The sequence below is a fragment of the Grampus griseus genome, assembly GCF_964374135.1.
Source record: "Grampus griseus genome assembly, chromosome: 4".
Classification (NCBI taxonomy): domain Eukaryota; kingdom Metazoa; phylum Chordata; class Mammalia; order Artiodactyla; family Delphinidae; genus Grampus; species Grampus griseus.
In genome coordinates this window covers 21,133,327-21,156,501 of record NC_138997.1, presented here as the reverse complement: position 1 = coordinate 21,156,501, position 23,175 = coordinate 21,133,327, and the positions used below count along the sequence as shown (strand labels likewise).

The window sequence follows — 23,175 nt, the reverse complement described above, 5'->3', positions numbered from 1 at the left end:
AGGGACTCTGTCTTATTCAACTTCGTGCCCACAGGGTTTGCCTTGAACATAGTAGGCACTTATTGTTTGCTGAGCTGAGCTGTACCTTCTCAATACAAAAGAAAAATGAGGTGCATGAAAATAGTACATGGGGCAGCCTGGTACACAGACTCAGGTGTACGTCACTGGTACCTGTGGCTTTGTCAAGTTACTCAAATTAAGGATTTGTTTCTAGGATGCTAGAGGGGAGAAAATAATACACATTGGGTGTAATGTAGGTAAAGCAGAGACCCCAGGATATCAGTGCTTAATACCTTATTTCTTTTGTTTGAAACAGGCATTTATTAATACTACCGTGTGCCAGGGACTGAGCTAGGAGCTTTGCTGGTTTTGTTTCTGAAACCAGTGCTCTTTTAGCTTGTGCAGTGTCTCTTGGAGGTGGGTGGAACACCTCTTGGAGGTGGGTGATGGGAACACCTCTTGGAGGTGGGTGATGGTAACGTCGAGTCACCATCATCACGTCTGAGAGGAAAGTTTTGTCCAGGTGGGATGTGGTGGGAGAGGGCTTGTTGGCAGGTCCCCCGGAAGGGGAGTGTCCACACTGCTGCCTCTGGGGATTTAGAGGAAACCCTTACTCATTTCTCCCCCTTTTCTACCCTCAGGCCTCCTGGTGGGCACCCTTGATGTTGTGTTGGACTCCAGTGCCCGGGTTTCTCCTTACCGCATCCTGTACCAGACTCCAGATTCTTTGGTCTATTGGACCATCGCCTGTGGTAAGTTCAGTGTTTGGAAATATGGAAAAAAGTTATGATTAACAACTTTCTGTCAGAAGGGAAGGAACATTTAATTGTGAGATGCAATCACTTCGTATTTTAGGGTAAGTGACCCTAGCCATTTCGACAGATGAACCCTAAACCTCAGTGCTTAACACATTTTGACAGATGAACCCTAAACCTCAGTGCTTAACACAATAAAGGTTTCTTTCTAACTCTGGTGAAGTCTTGTTTGGATCCTGTGGCCATCTCCACCTGCAGTAACACCCTCTAGAACACAAAGGCTCCAGGGTCAACTTACAAGGAAAGTGCGGGAGGTGGAGGCACACCTGTGTTTCACTTGCTTGACCCAGAAGTGCCACCACTTCCACTCACACCCCATTGGCTAGAACTAGTCACATGGCCCCAGCCTGTCTTCAGGGAAGCTGGGAAATGATGGAGTCCTGGGTGGACTAAGTAATACTTACTTATCCCAGTGCAGTCCTTCCTACTGAGTAGGGATTGTTTATTTCTCCTGATGATAACCTGTAATAATGTGCTGGGATGGTGGTAAACAGTCATGCTGTTATCGGATCTCTCACAAGAACCACCAGTCCAAAGTGGCTAAGCTTTTTTTTAGTTATTTGTTTGCATGTGGCTTTTCAAATAACCATAGGAAGAGCAAGGGCACTGAACACTTACCTTTTTTCTTTTCATTTTTTCGCCTCCACTTGATTTTTTTTTAATTAATAGATTTTATTCTTTAGAACAGTTTTCGATTTACAGGAAAGTTGAACAGAGAGTTTGGAAAGCAGCCAAATACCCCCCACATGCATAGTTTCCCCTATGATGAACACCTTAGGACAGAACATTTGTTCCAGTGGATGAACCGATATGAATACATGGTTACTGGAGTCCTTCATTTATTTAGATTTCCTTAGTTTTTACCTGATGTCCTTTTTCTGTTCCAGGATCCCAGTCAGTGTACCATTTTATATTTAGTTGATGTATCTATTTAATCTCCTCTTGGCTGTAGGAGTTACTCAGACTTTCCTTGTTTTCGATGACTCTGCGACTTCTGAAGGATCATGGTCAGGTATATTGTAGAATGTCCCTCTGTTGGAATTTGTCTGATGTTTTTCTCATGATTAGGCTGTGATGGTGTATTTTTATGAGGAGGACGATCGCAGAGATAAAGTGCTGTTTTCATCAGGTTATGTCAAGCAAGGGCACCTACTGTCCAGATGATTGACGACTGATGATGTTTTTGATCACCTGGCTGGAGCAGTGTTTTTCATGTTTCTCCACTGTCAAGTTACTCTTTCTTTCCCCTTCCCATAGTGTCCTCCTTGGAAGGAAGTCACCGTGCACAGCCCACATTTACAGAGTGGGGAGTTTTATTCAATTATTTTTATCACTGAGGACTCATGAGTATTTACTTTGTACTTTGGGCTACAATCCAATACAACTTTATTTTATTGCTCAAATTATTCCAGCTTTGGCCATTGGGGGCTCTTTCAGTTGACTTTATTCAGTTTTTAAATTGATCTCTGCTTGGTAAGAAGTGTCATGCTGGGATCTAAAGATCTAAAGATAATTAGATCCGGCCCCTGCTTTTGAGAATACAAGGAAATACTCAGTTCTAGCCCAGTGTGAACAAGTACCATACAGTGCCATTGCATGGTGGGGCTTCCAACGAAAGACAGGAATCTTGGCCGGCCTTCTACAAGGGTAGGGGGAGTTATGTGGGTGTGATTTTAGGCTGCTGGAAGGCTCTGGTGCCCTAGCAATGCACCCTCAAGGATTTAGTAACACCGAAATTCTAATATTGTAGTTGTATCCCTTTAAAGTTATTCTGGTTCAGATGCAAATAGCTCCATGAGAAACAATGAAATGAATCAGCATTTATGCATTCCACTGAATGAAGGAATGGCATCTGGAGTGGGCAGGGAGAAAACCACCCAGGAGCGAAGGGGATAAAGGATAAAGGAAGAGAGAGGCTGGGACCCTGAGGAAGACAGACTTATCAGTGTAACCCAATGTAAGATAGAGTTCCAGCCTTCTGTGCGGTTCATTCAGCACAAAGGGAAACACCCAATGGCTACTGTAGAAGGGGAGGTGCCCTGTGGAAGTTGGTTGGGAAAATGTCACCTTTAGTTGGCAAACAATGTAGAATGGTGTTAAAATAGACAGGGGAGCCAGCAAGTGAAGAAAGAGAAAGGAGATTAGAAATCAGGCAGAACGCCAACGCCCCTGGACTTAATGAGGATTTGACACTCTCACTCAGCTTCCAGCACTTTCATCACTTTTGCCTGGAGGCTTTTGAGAACCTGTGCAGCCTGGAGGTCCTCAGAGCCCTTGGGTCTCCTGGGCCTTCCCAGATCAATGCACATGTATGGGGCTATGACAAGCTGGTTTCTATCTGTGACTCTTTTTTTCCCACCCCCTCAGCCCATCCTTTTTTTCTCCCCTGTTACCTGACATCACTACTCCTCACTTTGTTTCCGGGGCTTTGCCAATTCTACTGTCGACTTTAAAAAAGTACGCAACATGAGTGTTGCGAGTTAAGTTTTATTGGGGGCAAAATGAGGACTATAGCCCGGGAGACAGCATTTCAGGTAGGTCTGAGAAACTGCTCCAAAGAGGCAGGGGGGAAGGTCAGTAAAGATGGTGATTTTTGTGAAGGGGGAGTACATGCAATCAACACGTATTTTTTTGCAGAAGGTTTCTGCCAGTCTTGTGAAGGTTATTGCTAGTCACAAGGAGCAGACATCACCATGAAGGATTTTAGTGCTTTTCTAGATATGAAGAGATGCAAGAATTGGGCTCATAAAATCGGCTCCTGAAAATACCTATCTGAAGACCTGTTCCACCAGTTTTTCCCAGAGCACAGAGTGCCTACTTCCTGATCTCCACCCTGAACTCCTTTCAGGGGGTGTTGAAAGTCAGCAGCTGCAGTAGCACAGGATTTAATACTCGTAGAGGTAGATGGCGAGTGCCAGTGGCGAGTGCCAATCTGTAGTTGGCAGAGGCTCTACAAGAGCCAAGCAGAGGCTCCTATGAAAGCTCCTGTGGGGAAGAGCCCAGAGTTACAAAGCCGAGTTATTCCTGAGTTATTTGCCAAGCCAAGGCTAAGGAACACTGGGTAGTAATTGCTGATGTCATAATTTATACCTCAAAGAGATGTACTTTTGTTTTCCCATCACAAGTGTATGATCTCATTATAATAAACCCAGAGTGCTTTTAGCTTTTGTATATATATTGATTACACGTAGAGACAGCTCCAGACTTTCCTTGTAGAAGACACCACGGAAGTGACAACCATTGTGAAAGTCCCATTCACCCACTAATTGTTCCTTCTTATCAATTTCTCTCTGAAACCCAAGTGCCTGGCTCCCTTTCATGAGAAGATTTTAAGAGCGGAAGCTGCTACCTTAAAAAGGATTCTTTGATAGGCTGACCTTTCGGTTTGTAATTTTAAATGTTGTTTTTTTTTTTGTAAACTACAAAGTTGGTATTTGCTGGGACAGTATGGCAAGGGCTTTGTAATTTGCTCTAGTTTCATGAATCGTTGCTGTAAGAGAAGCTTCAGCAGAAAATTGGATGTCCAACTCACTGCCCTGTAGAATCCATAGCTTTGCAAAACCTTTGTTTTATGCCATGGGCCTTGTGAGTCTTTGCTTTTTGTAAATTGAACTAAGGGCACATCTACCATCAGTGTCTTCACCTAGGCCACTTTCTGTACGAGAACAGTAGACTTCGTGGTAAATCCTAGTCGTATGATTGCCTTAGACTTGAGCCACACGAAGCCAGGCAGGACCTAGTTTTGGACCTAGTCTCACTTACCCCCAATATAGTAATCACCCAGCCCTTAACAGTATGAACCATACAGAAAGAAGAGGGGAACAAAAACCAAGAGTTCTTTGGTGAAACATTATTTTCAGACGCTTCTTTTTATTATCTTCTATCATCTGTGAAGAAATTGATTTTTCTGTTTCTTTGGCACTGAGACCTTTAATTGGGAAGGGAAGCCAAATCCCTGCCTAAGTAACGACTCTTCCTTTGCACTGCTACCCAAAATGAAGCCATCGGTCTCTTTGGTGGATAGTCCACTGTGCCATCGATTCCAGCCTACGGACTTGCGTTTTCTTCACTGGTTTGTGCGGTAAAGTATCAGTTTTGCCATTTCCTTCTTTTATTTTTTTTTTAATTTTTAATTTAATTTAATTTATTTATTTTTTGGCCACGCCACACAGCCTGCGGGATCTTAGTTCCCCGACCAGGGATCGAACCCACGGCAATGAAAGCACTGAGTCCTAACCACTGGACTGCCAGGGAATTCCCTGCCATTTCTAAGAACATAAAGGAAGTAGTACCATAGAAATTGGTCCAATCTGCTTTGTTGAGCTGCTTATACTCTGACAATTCTGCCTCTCTCCCACCAGTAATTGAGTATTTCACAGCTGTGCTCTCACGAGGGCACTAGACAGCTGCAGGCGTTCCCCCAACAGCTGGTGTTTTGGCATTGGTACCCCAGAGGCAGGAGAGAGCCCAGTCCTTTGCACCCCTCGAGCTTCAAGGTACTTAAGTAGACAGCAACCCATTTGGCTCTCCCCGCTAGAAGAACTGGAAGGTTCAAACGATAAGAAGGGTTATACAGCCTCATGAGAATATGGGCACATAGAAATGCAGGTAGTTCCAAGGATATTACTTAAAGGGCTCTGGGACAAAAGCGTTACGGTTGGAAAGATAGAAGGAAATGTTGACAGTTCCCTCTGGATACATCTGACCTTCCAACAGGACCGATAAAGGAAACGGGGTGGAGGGTGTGTGCTTGATGGACACCTCACTGATAACACAGCCCTGAATGGTACCTCGATTCCCCTGCCCATTGATTAATTTCCCTTTTCTTCACCATCTTAGAATCTCATCTGGGCCTGGATAGGCATTCATTTTCAGAACTGAAAGATAGATTAGCCACCGCCTTGTCTAACACTCAGACTGTGACAGGGTACAGGGGCAAAGTGAAGTGCCCAAGTTCCCATTACTAGTTATAGCCAGTCAGTGCAGGGCTGAGATCAAGTTCTCAGGCCTCCCCACTCCCAGCCCCGTCCTTTTTAAGCGGCACCATGCTGGCTTTTATGATTAAACATTCTTTTAGTTGGCAGCTGGTAAGACCATGAGTTTAATGAAAGGTTGCTAGTTGGTTCTGCTTCTGCTCTTTCTCTACACTGGATAGCGAAATGGTGGGTGATTTAGTTGCCTTCCACATGAGATATACCTAATGTAGAGGTTGGTCAGTGTTTTTTCATCCTTTCTTGGTCTGTGTACCTTAAGAACTATTCTTGTATCCTTGGGAACACAGCAGCATAAAAAAAAAAGAACGTGCTTTTTTTCTTTAAGCAATCATGTTTATTGCAGGAAATTAGAAAATGTAGGTAAGCAAAGAAAATATTAAAATATTTTTATTTAATATTTAATATTAATTAATTTATTAAATTTAATACTTTTTTATTAAATAAATAATTTTATTTAAATAAATAAGTTTTATTTAAATAAATAAATATTTATTTAATAATAAATTTTATTAAAATAAATTTTATTTATAAAATTTATAAATTCTGTTATTTATAAAATTTATAAATTTTATATAAATGTCTTCTGCGTCACAAAATTTATAAATTCTGTTATTTATAAAATTTATAAATTTATAAATTTATTTATAAAAATAAATTTTATTAAATAAAATTTATTAAAATAAATAAATATTTATTTAAATAAATATTTTATTAAATAAATTTAAATAATTTAATAAATTAATTTATTAAATTTAATAATTAATTTAATATTTAATATTAAAAAACAATAATACCACATTATAAATCTTCACCTTCCAGACTTTATATATATGTGTGTGTGTGTCTATACAGATATATGCCTATACACATATATATATGTGTCTGTATATACACATATATGTATAGATTTTCTATGTCAAGAAATACATGTCTATAATGTCAATTTTAATAGGTAGATAATATTTTACTGTGTTTATAATGTAATTTATCTAACTTATGTGCTATTTTTTGGAAATCTAAGGTTTTTTTCCCTTAATGTTAACTGCATTTTGAAAAACCTTAGTGAATATCCTATGAACAAAATATTTCCCCATTACTTTAGTTATCACCTTAGGATAAATTTATAGAAGTAGATACGCTGAGTCAAAGAATATGCATGTGTGTGAGCCTTTTAGCGTCATTAGCCTGACTGCCCTCCAGAAAGATAGCCATTTGCATTCTATCCATCAGGGTAGGAGAGGACCTTGGCATTTAAGTAAAGTATACAAAATAACGACATCAACCACTAATTCTTACTGCCAAGCTTGGATGAGTTACCTGGGCCTCTCTTTTCTCAAAGTGATTATAAAGCTATGAGCATACTGTTATGACCTGTAAGAGATTATAAGCAGAGTTATGTAAGAAGCTTATAATAGTTACACAAAGATTGTTCAAGTAAAGGCCTGCTTCACTTCAATCATACATTCGCTTTTCAATCAAAACATAATAGTGTCAGGGCCAGAGAGATTTGTGCTGAACATATGGTCTGGCAACAGTTCAGCAACTGGTTTCTTAGTGCTCTGACCTCAGAAGTTAGAAATGTCTTCTGCGTCACATTTCAAGAGGAGATCTTTGTGTCCTGTTGCTTATGATGATAATAGCAAAGTAACTGTTTATTTAGTGCTTTGTATGTTCCAGACCTGTGCTAAGGACTTTACGTGTATTATCTTCCTTAATCTCTAGCACAAGCTGCTGTGGTAAGTGTTGTTACCTACGTGTTACAGATGAGGAATCTGGAGCGCAGAGAGGTTAAGTAACTTCTCTGTGCTCACAAAGATAGTATGTGGCACGGTAGGATTTGAACCCAGGTGTACTTTTTTGACATCAAAGTCTGTGGTCTGAGCCATTAGGTAATATTGTCTCCCTGATAATCAGGCCCCTTATTACTGCAGAGGATCTAACCTCTATGCATACTTACCACACGTCTAAAATATGTCAGGAGGGCCTACTGTGCAGCAATTAAGAGTGTAGGTTACGGAGGCAGAAAACTCTGCATTTGATTTCATAGAAACATGGAAACCTCAGTTTCCTCACCTATAAAAGGAGTGTAATTGGACCTCCTTGTAGGATTGCTGTGAGCTTGCGTGTCTATAGTGAAAGCATGGCGCTGGGCCTTGGTTAAACCAGCACGAATAAGTAATAGAAAACACTTCATTATCACTATTTAACCTGTTTAAAATTTTAGCTTCAGTTGGATGTGGAGTTTTAAAACACGAATCTCCCTTTTGTTTCTAAAACTGTTCAAATCACCACATTTGGGGGCGTTGTATCTCTTGCCCTCTCCAAATACAAGTTTGTCCTTTTTCTGGGTGTAGAGAGTACTTTGTAAATCCTACAGGGACAGCAGGTGTCACTCCAGTGTATTGGGTACTGCCCTTGACTTTATTTAGTATTTAAATTTCAAAATTATCATCTTTGGGGCTAAGGTTGTGTGTGGCTAAGGCCATAAAATAGATGGTTCCCTTTATTTAAGTAGCTTCAAGTGCTATTCATTTGAGGACTGGATAGCTCTGGGATCCAAGCAGCCTATTCCAGTATCTGAAAATACTGGATTGGTTGCATTTTAATCTCTGGGAGGTTTAGTGGGTTTGTTTTGCTTTGTTTTGTTTTCTGCTGTGTCACAAGAGGTTATTATTTTTGCTTGTATACACAAATATATACCTACCTGTGTGCATACACACACTCTTGATCGGTAGGAATTTACCATCTTAGATATTCTGGAATTCAGGTTTTTAAGTCAGTGCTGCAGTCCCAGGGCCAAATTGTATTATTATTAATCATGCCTCACACAAAAAAAATCCACTGAATAGCTATCGGTGGGTCTGTAAGCCTTTGTTCTTAATCCTCGGAGGCCAGATACAGTAGAATCAATTTTGTGGGTCTGCTTTTAATGCTTCTTTGTGGACTTCCTGCACTTTAAGGTACATCGCAACCCAGATGAGAAATTAGACTAGGCTGACTTAGTATTTTCCATCATCTTAGATAGTCTTTAAGTTTTGCCCAGGTATACACACAGGGCCTGTGGCTGGTATTCTGAAAACAAAACAAAACGCAACACTGCAAATGATAAAGATTCTCATTTTTCCAAAATTACTTTCTAAATACCCTTAAGCCCCTCAAGTGTTGATCTGGTTTTTCCCACAGCAGAAAGCTTTACCTTGGATTTCCTGAAGGCTTCTCATACCCAACACAGCTTTCTTTGTTGTTTCAGCTGATTGCACAGTCGGGTCGGCTTGTTTTTCCTGCTGTATCTCTGTAAGTGCAGCCTTTCCAGAAAGTTGACTGCCAAGTCCTTCCTTTCTCTTCTGAGGCCTACCACATTTTGCTCAAACTGTTGGGTAAATAGACCAGCCCCCTTTTCAGAGTCGTGGCAAAAGAGCTTTGTGTTATCTCACTTTACACAGTAACAAAAGGAAAATTCCAGGTGCTTAAATATGGCAGCACTTGTACTTATTTTCTTGAGAAATGAAAGAGCCATTTATAAGGAACATGGAGGATCCCAACATGTTTCTTTTGGAGTTTTGCTGGTTCCTAAAGGGTGGTCCGGCCAAAGTGTCAGTTGCTCTTGAACTGTTAGCAGGATGTTTGCTCTGTGATCTCTGAGAGGTACCGTGGACTTTCTGTTTGTTCTGGGATGAGAAGTGGACACCTGCTTCCAGAGATAATTTTTACTAGATTGGCATCTTCAGAATGTGTCCTGTCTGCTGGAGGAGGGAATCCAGCCCTGCCTTTTAGGTATCCTCATGCTTCCCGTCTCCAGAGTCTGCAGCTTCGAACACCTGTCCTCATTTTTTGTGCATCTAGGAAAGTGTTCAGAGAATATGGTACATTTGCACAGTAAATATAAATGGAAAACGTACATTTACATTTCTCTCCCTGGAAAGTATCTGTTGGGTATAGATCGGAATCCATAAGTAATTCTTGAAACTACCATTGGCTGATGGCATTTGTGTCTTTTTCTTTCCTCAGTTATGGTGCTAATGGTTTCTTATAATGGTATGCAAAGTTCTTCCTTATCTACACCCCAGTCTTCTGTAACTTTGGAATCTTAGATCTGGATATAACCAGAAGAAACCTCTGAAACCTCTTTGGTAGCATAGGAGTGGTCCCAAAGCACCCAGCAATCTGAAACAGTTGAAAACCTAAAGATACTGAGCTTTGACATCCCAGCGCCTCTCCTATACATGGGAGCTGTGAGCGGCTGGCGATGACTCCAAAAGGCCAGCCTTTTCATGTGACAGTGACAAGTGTGGGAGAAGCAACAGGAGATGGAGGATAGCGGAGAAGCAACACAACAGCAGCAGTGGGGGGAGGGGATTTACAGACAGAAATGTGGGGATCTACGTCCCAGGCAATGAGAAGTAGAGAAAAGAGCTGGTAGTTGTGTTAGGTGGTGGCAGGTGGAGATTGTGGAAATGACGGACAGTGGGGCAGGTGAAGAGGACGAGGTCTTGGGGCAACAGAGAAGGCAGTTGGGGAGGGGGGGGACAATGTGAGTAGTAAACCTGAACTTCGATATAAGTGTGCTGAGATGGCTACTTGAAGACGGGGATCAGCCCTATAGACCTTCATGTAATAACCATGAAAATCGGAGGTATGAGTGAATGTTTGTTGAATGAGTGCATGTACGCATACACCATCTCCACCATGGCTCTGTGTGTGTGTGTGTGTGTGTGTGTGTGTAGGGTGGTGATGAGGGGGGTGGACCTGTATGAATAAACACAAAAAAAACCGAAGGCAGTGTGTGCAAAGGTGAGGGCACACCTGGTCTGCCCTGGGTCTTGTAGCCGATGGACTTTTCTGTCCAGGATAACCAAGGAACAGTGAGGTTGACTTGTGGTTAGATTCCACCACCAGTATAACAGGAACTCCAAGGTCAAGTACCTGGTGTGATCACCTGGTAAAGGGCAGCACATGGTGGGATACCAGTCAACAGCCAGACTGCCCCGGCAGAGCCAAGGGATGTGTGCAAACCGGCCTCTGGAAGGCACATCTGCGATCAACATAGGCAGGGGCGGAGGAGAAGCAAAATCAGACGCTGGGAATTGTGCTCAGTGGGTCTGCAGAAATCCTGCGGTCCCTTGGGTGGCCGGAAGTGCCTCTGTCCTGAGGTGTGAACATCTGACTGTTGCCAGTAAGTACAGATGGGACAGCGGTTGGAGGGCACGTGGCTGGCATTCACTCTGGACTGGGCTCTGTATCACAGCCAGTCACAGCTGGTGATGGGAGTGACCTGTTTACAGACAAGGAAGGGTGCGATACGCTTTAGAACATTTTCCAATCCCTATTTAAAATTTTAAAGTCTAAAATGTTTAAAGCTCTCTGGCTGACTCATTCCCTAAATATTCCAAATGGGCATTGTACTTTGCATCTGAACAGTGTTTTCTACTTGCCAAAGTGTATCTATAGACATGATTCCGTGTGATTCTTTTTACAACATTGCTCTGATATGAGTAAGGGGTTGGGTATTTTTATCTGTCTCCATGCTACACGTAAAGAGTTTGAGACAGAGAGAGATGAAGCAAACTGTCTAAAGGCACCCAACTGGCTGGTGGCAGAGAGGGAGGGGAACCCAGGTATCCTGAGTTCTACCTCTTGCCATGACAACGTAGTACTGAGTCATTGATTGCTTTTCCAAGTGGTTGACTATGGCCCCGAAAGAGTGAGCCATGGAAAGTGCCTGCGAAGAGCTCCAGACAATCTCTTCTTTCGTGTTCCGTAGGGCTGCCTCTCCCCTCGGAAATTTGCTCTTCATCCTCTGCAGAAGCATTCCATGTAGGCAATTTTTGGTGCTGAGGCTTAAAGTAAAAGAAAATGAACGTGGGTTTGGTTTGGTTTGGTTTGGTTTTGCCTTTCCTCGATCAGCGGATCTGAAACCCCTCAAACCTGCCTCTTATTCTCCAAGAGATTTTAGTTCTGTTCCTCACAGGTTTGAGTATCATTGTGGACACATTTGTATCTTTGACCTTTCCCAGTCAGGAACGAGAGTGAGATTCTGAGATATTTTGAATTGCTGGTGACGAAGAACAGAGAGAAGCCATTTTTAAGAAATCAATTAAAAGATAAGTTGAAAATCTAAGGAGACATCTGAAGGGGTGAATCATTCTTTAATTCTGAATTTATGTATATGATATGGATGATTTCTAACACACTGTTCTTCTGCAGGATCATTAATGATCCCAGAGCAAGAAAAAAAATTTTAAAAAGGAAGGCAATTTATTACAGTCTTGACAAACACGTCATGTTGGCATCCCTGTTATGCCCTGCATTTGTGAGTAGAGAGCAGGGTGCCAGGTTATCTATGCTACGAGGCTGAGGTTGTTTCAGTTTGGAAGCTGCCAGGCGAGGTGACTTGTGCTTCTGCTTTCTGATTTGGATGGAGGCTATGAGGATGACCTCATCCCATTACAATTCAGGGCAACTGTGCTGGTGAGAGCCGGGCTGCTATTCCCTAGCGATAGTCCATTTTCACATCTCATTCATAATTGAAAGGAGTGAGGATCATTTTTTGCCCATTATAGGAGGTGGTTACATCAGCTCTCCAGTGACATACCAGAGCCCTCATATTGTTGCAACTTAACAGCTGTAACCTAGTATCCTACAAGATCTGCGTTACCCTGGAAAGTGCAGGTCCTTGGGGGAGAAAAGGGGATAGGGCTAAATCCAGAAAGTGAACCGGAGAAACGTTGCTGCCTTCTACTCTGAAAGACTGTCCAAAAAGTTTCTGGACTCACCTGATCAGACGTGACCATAACACAGTACTTACTCTTTGGGTTTCTACATCCTTCAGCATCTTCTGTCCCTTCTGAAGGAGAGGAAGCGGTTGGGGGCAGAGCTGGTGGGAACAGTATTCTCCTTTCGTGGCACTGCACATGGATGAAGTGAGCCTGGTTTTTAAAGTATCTTCTACTTGCTGACATTTATTATTATCATTTCACATTCGTACAGGTGGTTCCAGAAAAGAAATCACCGAACACTGGGAATGGCTTGAGCAGAATCTGCTGCAGACACTTTCCATCTTTGAAAATGAGAACGATATCACCACATTTGTGAGAGGAAAAATACAGGTAGTGGTTTATTAACATGGAATCTTTTTTTAAAAAAAAAAAAAAACCTTTTCACTGGAAAGAATTTCAAACACAGAAAAGTTGCAAAAATAAAAATTGTATAAAACACACCTGTAGACCCTTTACCCATATTCCCCTGTTGTTAACAATTTATCCCGTTTACTTTATTATTTGTAGGCTCCATTACTCTATTTTAGAGGAATTTCCTCCAGATGCTTCAGTGTATATTTCTAAGAACAGAGCTCTTCTATTAAATAACAACACAGTGTTAACAACAGTTATCGCCTGCAGTAAATTTAATATGAATACTATAATAGTTGGCACATATTCCAATTTTGTTAAATGACCCAATAATGTCACGTATAACATTTTTTTCCATTCCAGTGCAAGATCCAGTCTAGCAAGCTACTGGATTAGTTTTTTGTCTCCTTCAGTCTGGATCATTCAATGGCCTTTCTTTGTCTTTTATGACATTACTGTTTCTAGGTGTATGGTGGTTTTTTTCATAGGACATTTTTCATTTGGGGTTTTGTCAGATGTCCCTGCATGATTTGCTTCAGATTATGCATTTCTGGATGGGACACTTCGTAAGTGATCCTGTGTCCTTTCCAGAGTGTCTTTTCTGGAGGCACGTGACACCCGTCCACCACCCATTGGTGATATAAACCCAGCAAAGTGCTAGCCAATTTCTCCCCTGGAGAGTTACTAATTTTACCCTTGCAATTTTCTGTAGGAAGACACTTTAAGGTTCCAGAAATATCCTGCTCTTTATCAACATTTCTCCCTTGCTTTAGCATCCATCAGTGATTTTTTTTGTTGAACCAATCTTTGTTGTGATGATTTACAAAATGACGATTTTCCAACTCCAGTGTTCCCTCACATTTAGTAGTTGGCACTTCCACTCTAAGCAAGAGCCCTCCCTCTATTTACCTTTTTATCTGTTTATTATTGATATGGACCTGTGGCTTCCTGTGTTTTTCATTAGCTTCTGTTTCATTGCTGGGCTTATTTTGGTACTCACCCTCTTCCACATTTGGCTAGAGCCCCTATCAATTGCCTCCTTTTCTAATTAAGATAAAATGTTGAAACATTCATTATATATTTTTAATTAATTAATTTTTTATTTATTTATTATTTTTGGCTGCATTGGGTCTTTGTTGCTGTGCGCAGGCTTTCTCTAGTTGCGGCGAGGAGGGGCTACTCTTTCTTGCGGTGCATGGGCTTCTCATTGCGGTGGCATCTCTTGTTGCGGAGCATGGGCTCTAGGTGTGCGGGCTTCAGTAGTTGTGGCTCGTGGGCTCAGTAGTTGTGGCTCGCAGGCTCCAGAGCACAGGCTCAGTAGTTGTGGCTCTCGGGCTTAGTTGCTTGGTGGCATGTGGGATCTTCCCAGACCAGGACTCGAACCCGTGTCCCCTGCATTGGCAGGCGGATTCTTAACCGCTGTGCCACCAGGGAAGCCCTGAAACATTCGTTATTAAGCATAAGTTTAAGTTTATGTACTTTTGGCTTCTTAATTTTATATGGTACAGAAAGGCTAAAGATATCTGGATCTTTTTTTACCACACTAAAAAAGAAAAAAAAAAAATTGCCTCCTTTGTCCTTATGACTTGCTCCCACTACGCTTTTGAGCGCTTCCTACCCTGGTCTAACAGGGTGTTCCAGACTCATCTGGTACCTTCCCTGACCCAGGCCTGGAATCGGCCATTTGTTTCAGTTTGCTTTCCATTTTAGGCTCTTTCTTCTTCCTGACATTGAGAGTTTAATTTTATTTTTTTTTTGAATACAGAAGATATTAACATGCTTCCAAAAGTCAAAATTCCTCAAAAAGTGTTACCTCCTCCTGCATCCTTGCTACCCTTCTCTCCGCAACCCCTCGTAGTTAACCAGTCTCATTGCTATTCTGGCTTATCTTTCCTGTGTTTCTTTTTGTAAAAATAGGCGAAATATATGTATTTTTCTTATTTCTCTTTAATTCTTATACATAAGGCTCCCTGTATATATGCTCCTCTGCATTTCCCTTTTTTTTTTTTTAAATTAATTAATTTATTTATTTTCGACTGTGTTGGGCCTTCGTTGCTGCGCGTGGGCTTTCTCTAGTTGTGGCGAGCAGGGGCTACTGTTCATTGTGGTGCATGGGCTTCTCATTGTGGTGGCTTCTCTCGTTGGGGAGCACGGGCTCTAGGTGCTCGGACTTCAGTAGTTGTGGCATGTGGGCTCAGTAGTTGCGGCTCGCGGGCTGTAGAGCGCAGGCTCAGTAGTTGTGGTGCATGGGCTCTAGCTGCTCCGTGGCACGCTTGTTTTAGTATTGTTTTAATTTGTATTTATCTCATTTATGAGTGAAGTTAAACATCTTTTCTTATGTTTAAGGGCTGTTTTTATAACCCTGTTTGTAGACTGTTCATGTCTTTTACCTATTTTTCTCTGAGACTTTGGTCTTATTTTTCTTTAATTTTTAAAAGCTCTTGGGACTTCCCTGGTGGTCCAGTGGCTAAGACTCTGCGCTCCCAGTGCAGGGGGCCCAGGTTTGATCCCAGGTCGGGGAACTGGATCCCGCATACCACAACTAGGAACCCGCATGCCGCAGCTGAAGATCCCGCACTCAGCAATGAGGATCCCACGTGCCGCAGCTAAGACCCAGTGCGGCCAAATAAATAAATACATATTTTTTAAAGTTCTTTTTTTTTTTTTTTTTTGCGGTACGCAGGCCTCTCACTGTTGTGCCCTCTCCCGTTGCGGAGCACAGGCTCTGGACGCGCAGGCTCAGCGGCCATGGCTCACGGGCCCAGCCGCCCCGCGGCATGTGGGATCTTCCCGGACCGGGGCATGAACCCGTGTCCCCTGCATCGGCAGGCGGACTCTCAACCACTGCGCCACCAGGGAAGCCCATAAAAGTTCTTTTTATACAAAGCCTGTTAGCCCTGTATCAATGATGTATGTTTGTCATTTGACTTGGCTCATGATAATTTTCGCCAGGCAAAGTTTACATTTTTATTTGGTCAAAATCATCAATTTTTTCTATTATAGCATCTGGATGTTCAGTCATAGAAGCCTTTCTTTAAATCTAGGTTAAGGAGGAATTCTAGGAAGTGATCCAACAGTGTTTCTCATTAAAATTCTACAGACTGATCAATTTTTATTTTATTTCTTCTACTGTACTAAATTTTTTTTTTCTTTTTTTTTTTGCGGTACGCGGGCCTCTCACTGTTGTGGCCTCTTCCGTTGCGGAGCGCAGGCTCCGGACCCACAGGCTCAGCGGACATGGCCCACGGGCCCAGCCGCTCCGCGGCACGCGGGATCCTCCCGAACCGGGGCACGAACCCGCGTCCCCTGCATCGGCAGGCAGACTCTTGACCACTGCGCCACCAGGGAAGCCCCCCAACTGCTACTTCTTATTAGTGGTTCTCATTCAGTCCCTTTCATCTATTCATTTATTTATTTCTTCTTTTCATTCTTACATATTTTTGGCTCCCCGTCTGAAGGCACTGATAACTTTGAAATGTCACATAGGCTGTAGATGTGTGTGCCAACTGGCAAAGGTGTTTCCATCCCTCTTCTCTCTGAAGTGGCTTCTTCTCCTCCCCACCCAGAGGTCCAGTGCCCTCATGCTGCCTCCTGGCTGTCTACAGTTCCGGAGGATAGCACGCTACCAAAGCCTGCTCACCCTCAAAGCAGCCAAGGTCCAAAATGGGTCTCCCCTGGCCTCCATCAAAGCCAACATCTCTATTCTCTCAGTGGAGTAGCACCAAAAGTAATTAGAGGAAACAACCTTACCTTAGATACTCTCAGGGAAGTACATTGCTACTACCGATGCCAGCCATTCAATCCTCCCATATGACAAAAGAACAGGAGTCAGCAACTTGGTACTTAGCTTTCCAAGTTAATTTTGCTAACTCAAACAATTTTAGACTTAGAAATCTGTGACTCTGCAGGACACAATAAAGACTAAGATATGGCCCCTTAAGATACATGCTAATTTGGAAAAACAACATATACCCTTTTAAACTTTTTTTAAATTTTTATTTATTTTATTTATTCTTGGCTGCATTGGCTCTTCGTTGCCGCGTGCGGGCCTTCTACTTGCAATGAGCGGGGGCTACTCTTTGTTGCGGTGCACGGGCTTCTCATTGCAGTGGCTTCTCTTGTTGTGGAGCACAGGCTCTAGGTGAGCGGGCTTCAGCAGTTGTGGCTCTCAGGCTCTAGAGCACAGGCTCAGTAGTTGTAGCACACAGGCTTAGTTGCTCCGCGACATGTGGGATCTTCCCAGACCGGAGCTCAAACCCATGTCCCCTGCATTGGCAGGAGGAATCTTAACCACTGTGCCAGCAGGGAAGCCCTGGAAGGCGGATTCTTAACCCCTGGACCACCGGGGAAGCCCCTCATTGAGTTTTTGAGAAAGGCAGATGTTGGTTGACCTTTGGGATAAGTCTATCATGATAAGCTAGGAAAAGTAGTAGAACTAGCAAAATCTTTTCATCTCCTCATGTGTAAAAGAAAACTATGGGCTTCATTCTAAGTGAACTTAAAAAAATGATTAGTACCAATAAACAGATATGAAAATCTATATTGCTCTTTGGAAATCTTTTAGTACATAAATGCTGCTTGTTAATTGGCTTAGAATTGGGGAATTGGCTTTGAAAATAATTCAATTTTTTTGAACTCTAGCCTTAGAAATTTTTTGTTCCTTTCCAGTTATGTACAAGATACGGGAAAAAGCAGCTCTAGTCATGGTGATACCAGTTGTGTGTTTTGTGCTTTATCGCTTCTTAGGGCATCATTGCAGAGTATAACAAAATCAATGATGTGAAGGAAGATGATGACACAGAGAAGTTCAAGGAAGCCATTGTGAAGTTCCATCGGCTGTTTGGAATGCCTGAGGAAGAGAAACTCGTCAACTATTACTCTTGCAGCTACTGGAAGGGGAAGGTTCCCCGACAGGGTTGGATGTACCTCAGTATTAACCACCTTTGCTTTTATTCTTTTCTGATGGGAAGGGAAGGTGAGTTCTCTAGAATTTCAGAGGGAAGCTTTTGAAAGTCTCCTGAGGTTTGCCTGCCCTGAACGCATAAACCACATCCAGACATCAACAATAATAAACCTGTAGTTGTAACTGGGCCAGCGCTCTTTTGTGATGACCTAACAATTGAATCCAATCATTTTTGGCTCAGCGGTTGTAGCGAAATTAGTTATGAAGTAGTAGAGATTCACCAAAGGTATAATTCATTTAGTAGACATGGACTTAAATCCGTAATAATTGTAACTCAGAATTTTTGTGGTCCAGGTTTGTCTGTTAAAACTAACAAACAGAACAATGATAAACTCAAAGGAGGTCAGTGAAATTGGGGGGCAGGGTTGTTAGTTTCCAGTATCTCGAAAGGATTTTGAGCAGCTGTGTGTTGACCCAACCTTGTTCCCTGTGCTAGCCAAGCTGGTTATCCGGTGGGTGGACATCACTCAGCTCGAGAAGAACGCCACGCTGCTTCTGCCTGACGTGATTAAAGTGAGCACAAGGTCCAGCGAACATTTCTTCTCCGTATTCCTCAACATCAATGAGACCTTCAAGTTAATGGAGCAGCTCGCCAACATCGCCATGAGGCAACTCTTAGACAATGAGGGGTTTGAACAAGATCGATCCCTGCCTAAACTGAAAAAGAAATCTCCTAAAAAAGTGTCTGCTCTAAAACGGTAGGTGTCAGAGACTTAGCGTCTTTTAGAGACTTTAGAAACAAGAAACACATCTGTTCCTTTATGAAAGTTAACCTTTTCTGAACAACTTCAAGGGTTCAGAACAGTTTTCCAGGTATAGATACAAAACTGAAAAAGACTACGTAAGGCACTCCCAGTTCATTAAGCGAGGCAGACACGACCAGCTCCAGTACAATGGGATGGGACCTCTTCTGTTCCTGTGAGCAGAGCGCCGTGAGCACACACATGGGGAGATGGGCAGAGTGTGTAGGAAAGACCTCTCAGCAGAGCTGCTTGGAGCTGGGCTCTCAAGACATAGTAGACATTACTCATTCAGAGTCAGTAGGATGGATATTTCAGGCAGAGGGAATAACATGATGGGAGAAGCAAAAGGGAAAAGCACAGAGGGAAGTTAGTCCATCGCACGGGTGAAAGGTGGCTGGGCATTTGATGAAGCGAGGCTGCAGAGAGGCCTGGAAGTCTGGATCTGGGCTAGAGAGAAGGTGAGGGAAAAGCTGATGCTCTAAAGTATGATGGTATGCATGGAATTACCCCTAACTGAGGTGGGGATGAGGGAAGGAAGAGCTTGTCCAAGGGATATGAGGGCTCAGTTTTGATCGTGTTGAGTTAAGTTGCCTGTAGGACATCAAACTGGAATTGGCAATCATTGCCATCCAGCTGGTACCTGACAAGAAGTCACTGCAATTAAAACGCTTTTGGTGATTTGAGACATGTTTTGATAGAGTAAGAAGAAGATGGGTTACTACAGTGGGTTGAATAGCACGTGAAAGGCAAGACAAGGGCATTAGGACAGTACGGACTGCTTTTTCAAGAAATTCAATGGTAAAGGAGGGGGCTTGCTCATTTTAGAATGAAAAAGATTTGACCAGAGGATGGTATGAAGTAGGCAGATAGGAAGAGTTTGTTGGTGAGGGGTAAGTGCAGGGACAGAAGGGAGCATGGAGATAAAGCTAGAAGAAAATGAATAGTTTAAAAAGTGACATCTCATAGGACATGGAAAAGGATGCTTATGTGTGCTGATACATCCCCCTTTGAAACAGGGAAAGGAAGTAGGATGAGATGAGGATGGAGTTGGTTTTGGAGACAGGAGGGAGGGAATTGGAGGACCTGTCTTTGCCCTGTGAAGCCAGAAACTGGATCGTCAGGGGGCTGAAGTGGCATAAAAGCTTGAGCAAAGAGGTTTAAACGGCTGCCATGATGAACAGGATAAAGGAACTCATTAGGGAAAAGATCATAGTTACCTGAGGACCCAGACGAGGTTAGATACTCTGGTTGTCCTGGAGGTGGGTCGTTCCTGTGGTTTGGGCAGTCTTATTGTCTGCTCAATGTGGACAGTGTCAGTCAGCAGATTCGTGTGGCTTGCGTGTATTTGCATTAGGTCGTTCTTAAAAGATAAGGCCCCAAGAGTGGCTGTGGATGAGTCATGGATAAATGTAGTCATCTCTTAAGAAATTACTGTATTCTTTTAGAAAGAGAATTATTTCCTGGCCAGGCCTTGTTTTCCTAAGATCCTTTGACATTCAGAGATACTGATTGCAAAATGGCTGCACAAGGGACCTAAATACATTAAAATAATTTCATTATACTTTTGGGTCATAGTTTGGAGTTAACGCCAGTAGGAAGCCAAGAAGGTAGGAATAAGTCTCACTAGATGGAGGAGGGGAAAGATGGGCTGGGGAACCTCCATTGCCGCATCATTTAGAGGTACTGAAATTTTATTTTGTGGGGGGTGTTATTTTTGTTGCTTTCCAGCGATCTGGATGCCAGGGCAAAGAGTGAGAGATACCGTGCACTTTTCCGGCTGCCCAAAGATGAAAAATTAGATGGCCACACAGACTGCACCCTCTGGACTCCATTCAACAAAATGCACATTTTGGGGCAGATGTTTGTGTCCACAAACTACATCTGCTTTACCAGCAAGGAGGAAAACCTGTGCAGCCTCATTATCCCACTCCGAGAGGTAAGTGGCAGGTGAAAATGGAACTTTTAGGGTATTTTAAGAGTTTTACTGGTAATACTTTTCTGTGTATCTTTTACCAGCCGTGAGTTGGCTTTTAACCATAGGTGAGTGTTCATAATTCTTTGGTGGAATCTGCCACTCTTTTTTTTTTTTGTGGTACGCTGGCCTCTCACTGTTGTGGCCTCTCCCGTTGCGGAGCACAGGCTCCGGATGCGCAGGCTCAGCGACCATGGCTCACGGGCCCAGCTGCTCCGCAGCATGTGAGATCTTCCCGCACCGGGGCACGAACCCGTGTCCCCTGCATCGGCAGGCGGACTCTCAACCACTGCGCCACCAGGGAAGCCATGCCACTCTTTTTTCTTTTTTCATGTATTTTAAAATTTTATTTATTTTTGGCTGCGTTGGGTCTTCGTTGCGGTGCGCGGGCTTCTCATCGCAGTGGCTTCTCTTGTTGCAGAGCCTGGGCTCTAGGCACACGGGCTTCAGTAGTTGCGACTCGTGGGCTCTTGAGCACAGGCTCAGTAGTTGTGGCGCACGGGCGGCATGTGGGACCTTCCCAGACCAGAGATTGAACCCGTGTCCCCTGCATTGGCAGGCGGATTCTTAATCACTGCACCACCAGGGAAGTCCCATGCCACTCTTTTATTTGTTGTCATTGCTCTAAGTGACCATGGGACCTGCGAGATATTTTCTTCCAGAGACAGCCTGGTATTTTAAAATGTAGATTTCATTCTTGTTCAGGTAAGGTGAGGCCAACAGAGCAGGAGATGACTGTCATTGAAAAGATTGCTTGCTATACTCACAGATTCCACTAGGGGGAGCACGCCATGCCGTGGGGACCACGCAGGGAAGCACCAGGGTGAGTCAGCAGGCAAAGAAGCTGGGGAAAACATGGGCAAGAGCCTTTATTGTGGTTTCCATGGGAAGAAACAGGCGAGGCAGGGTAAGCAGGCTTAGGATTGGTGAGCTGAATAATTTTGGCAGGCTCCAGGGCAGAGGGCCTACCCCTAGTTGTCTGGTACCTGGCCCTGGGGTGATGAGGGCAGGTGAATGTGGCCCTGAGTGTGAGAGCAGATATAGGAGGTCAGTGGGGTATGGGCTTGGATTGGTTGGTTTGCCTATAAAAGGCCTGCTCACAGGTGAGACCTTTACTATCTCCAGGAGTTGGCTAACTCTGGGTCAAAAAGGCCCCAAGATGTGAAAACATCAAATACAGAAGCTAGAAAATGTAGTTACTACACCTGACTCACAGCCTGAGCAGCTTGGTCTTCAGAGGAGACAGTCTAGGTTGTGAATCAGAAAGCCAAGTGTTCAGATCTGTCCGGTTTGTCGATTCCTTGCATTAGAACCACTGGGACCGCCGGCCACAGTGGCAGATTCCTGAGCCCACCCCAGATCTTCTGGATCGCTGCAAGTTTGGGAGTCTGTATTTTAATAGAGTGCCAGGCTGATGCCCATAGACAGTGAAGACTAAGAAACATTCTTATTGTATCTGGGGTGGAGGTGTGTTCTGTCGTGTCCTCACAGTGATAGATTACTCTGGTACTTGTATGGAAGCCTTGCTGTTTGGGGTTGAGAAGCAACTCAAAGTTAGGATGTCAAGGGCTGGCAGACCCACAGTTTCTGACCTGGTAACTTTCAACTTACTCTGGTCCTTTTCTAGAAATTAAGACGGTTAGAAGCTTTGCTATTTAATCAAGATTGACCCTTTATTAAGATTCTCTATAGTAAAGGATTCAAGCTTCCTTCTGCCTTCTTTTCTTTTTTTTTTAACAAAATCATTTATGTAAGCAAATTTTGTTTGTTTTTTCTTGTTTCAAAAATATTGTATCATTATCACAGAAAATTAGTAAAACTACAAATAAAAAGAAAACAAAATTCAGTCCTAATCCCACCCTTCGAAGACGACGATGTTGACATTCCGCTGTACAGCTTTTCAGGCTTTCTGTACATTGCTGTGTATATGTCATTTATATTATTTAGATATAAAACATAAAGAATTTTTATTTTTTTCTTAATTCCCTTAACAGTGGGTGTACACTAAACTTTTCCCCGTATCATAAAATTTTCTTTTACCATGTAACTTCTAGCGACTGCATATTATTCCATTAATGGATATGTATAATTTATTGCTTCTTTTTAGGTTACCTGTGCTTGGACCTTTGCATTGTTTTTAGTTTTCTCCCAATCATATGTATAATTTTCCTTAAGTGATAAGTTCCTAGAAGTTTAATTGGTGGATCAAAAAGAATGCAAAATGTTAAGCAATTGAAAAATCTAGTTCTCCTTCTTATAGGGTGAACTAAGTGGTATTATAACACATTTGGAGGCCAGGAATTGTTGGGAGTGAATTCTGAGATGGATAAATTCATCAGGACTTACAATTGGCTCTGAAAGGCATTTCATGACTTTTTCCAGCAAACTTTGTCTTAGGGAGTTACTAAACTCTGTGTGTGTGTGTGTGTGTGTGTGTGTGTGTGTGTGTGTATGTGTAGTGTAATTGACATATTAGTTTCAGGTGAACAAAGTAGTGATTTGATATTTGTATATATTATAGAATGATCACCACGATAAGTCCAGTTAACACCTATCACCAA

At 42.8% G+C, this 23,175-nt stretch overlaps 1 protein-coding gene across 2 annotated transcripts in view; it reads left to right on the top strand.

Annotated features, from left to right (window-relative positions):
- The window catches only part of TBC1D9 (TBC1 domain family member 9), a gene marked incomplete at its 5' end in the record, with an annotated part of 105,885 nt that overhangs the window by 48,136 nt on the left and 34,574 nt on the right, over window positions 1-23,175 (top strand). Inside the window, 5 exons of one of the 2 annotated variants that reach the window (XM_082653451.1) lie at window positions 642-752; window positions 12,797-12,915; window positions 17,683-17,911; window positions 18,336-18,597; window positions 20,371-20,578. In XM_082653451.1, coding sequence (XP_082509577.1) covers window positions 642-752; window positions 12,797-12,915; window positions 17,683-17,911; window positions 18,336-18,597; window positions 20,371-20,578 — 929 coding nt within the window. The remainder of the gene's footprint in view (window positions 1-641; window positions 753-12,796; window positions 12,916-17,682; window positions 17,912-18,335; window positions 18,598-20,370; window positions 20,579-23,175) is intronic. The other variant, XM_082653452.1, reaches the window with a different exon arrangement.